The sequence below is a fragment of the Amphiura filiformis genome, chromosome 3 (assembly GCF_039555335.1).
Source record: "Amphiura filiformis chromosome 3, Afil_fr2py, whole genome shotgun sequence".
Lineage (NCBI taxonomy): Eukaryota > Metazoa > Echinodermata > Ophiuroidea > Amphilepidida > Amphiuridae > Amphiura > Amphiura filiformis.
The window spans coordinates 49,225,765-49,227,258 of NC_092630.1; the positions used below are offsets into that span (position 1 = coordinate 49,225,765).

The 1,494-nt window shown below is 38.3% G+C and overlaps 1 protein-coding gene across 1 annotated transcript in view; it reads right to left on the minus strand.

Annotated features, from left to right (window-relative positions):
* LOC140147300 (extracellular matrix protein 3-like) overlaps positions 1-1,112 on the minus strand; it is an 8,496-nt gene extending 7,384 nt beyond the window's left edge. Inside the window, exon 1 of the mRNA XM_072169079.1 lies at positions 890-1,112. Coding sequence (XP_072025180.1) covers positions 890-1,112 — 223 coding nt within the window. The remainder of the gene's footprint in view (positions 1-889) is intronic.
* Between the last annotated feature and the right edge of the window lie 382 nt (positions 1,113-1,494).

Genomic DNA, 1,494 nt, shown 5'->3' on the forward strand with positions numbered 1-1,494 from the left:
ATGACGCAATCATATAAGTACAANAATAATGACTAATAAATATTAGTTAGCCTATCATTCACTATTCATTAACAGATAGATATTGAAGTCCTATTATGATATTAATGACTATCTCACTGATCTTCTCTACAAAGCAATGATATATCACAGCTTATATAACTGTTCAATCCTCCAGCAAAAATAGTCATCATCAGGATTAATAATAAAAAGAAACAATAACACATCAGAAATTAAATGCTTGATGACATCAAACGGAAGAAAGTAGAGTATCGAAACGAGGTAGGAGAGGAAAGTTTGCCAGATGTAACTGCCCGAAATGGACCCAATAAATCTCAATCAACTATGTCCGTTATTCACTTAAAAGCTTCGCATTTTTTGCCTTGTAATAGTGAATACTTGCTCGGTTTTTTTCTTCGGTGTTTTATTGGCACAATTGCCGGTAGGTTATTCCCACCATAAAATGACGGAAATCAGCCATCGTGCTGGTCGGCTAGGATCGCCACAAGGCGCAAATTTCACAGTCGTTTCGTCATTTCTGTGTTTATTTTGTGCCGAGAAATTAGCAACCTATCTGGCGAGATGGCTAAAAGGCATGTGTATTCAACGGCTTGTCAGAAGCTACAAAGCAAAGTGCAATGAAAAGTGGACACGATTTGATGAAATTTGGATGAAAAGTTTTATTGATATTGTCCAATGTAGTGCGATTTAACCGCCATATATATTGCATAAAGCAACCCGCGAATTGAAATAGTTTCATGTCAGAGTAGTTACACCTTCATGGCAATTTTTATCAAATCTGTTCATGTTTATGGATAATATGATATATAGAACTATAGAAAAACAGCTTAACCTATAAGTAGTTATGAAGATATGCTTTTTTCTTTTTCACCATTGTCGTCGTCATCATGGTCGTCATCGTCAGCATCACCATCGTCATCATCAACATCATAAGCATCAGCAGCAGCATTAGCAGTACCAGCAACAGTAGCAGCAGTACCAGCACCAGCACCAACAGTCTGCACCAGCACCAGCACCAGCACCACCAGCACCAGCACCAGCAGCACCAGCTTCAGCACCACCAGCACCAGCACTAGCATCATCATCGTCTTCATCATTAGTCATTAGTGTGTTTTATGATGCATGGAGTACCGGGATCTGGAAAGTCGACATTGTATCATGAATAATGGATTTCGCCACCCTTTAATCATCATTGTTGCCATCATCATTATACAGTAAAGAAAACTTCGGCAATATTGTATTTATCAATAAACCCTGGTCAAGAATCATCGTCATCGTCGGAGGTCATCATCGTTCCGACATCGTCGTCATCATCATAACCATCAGTATCATCATCAGTAGTCATATTATAAATCTTGGTCGACGTCGTGGTCATCATCGACATCATCATATCATCATCATTATTGTCATCGTCATCATCACTGCCATCACCACCATTATCATTATCATTATCATTATCATTCATCATTATCATCA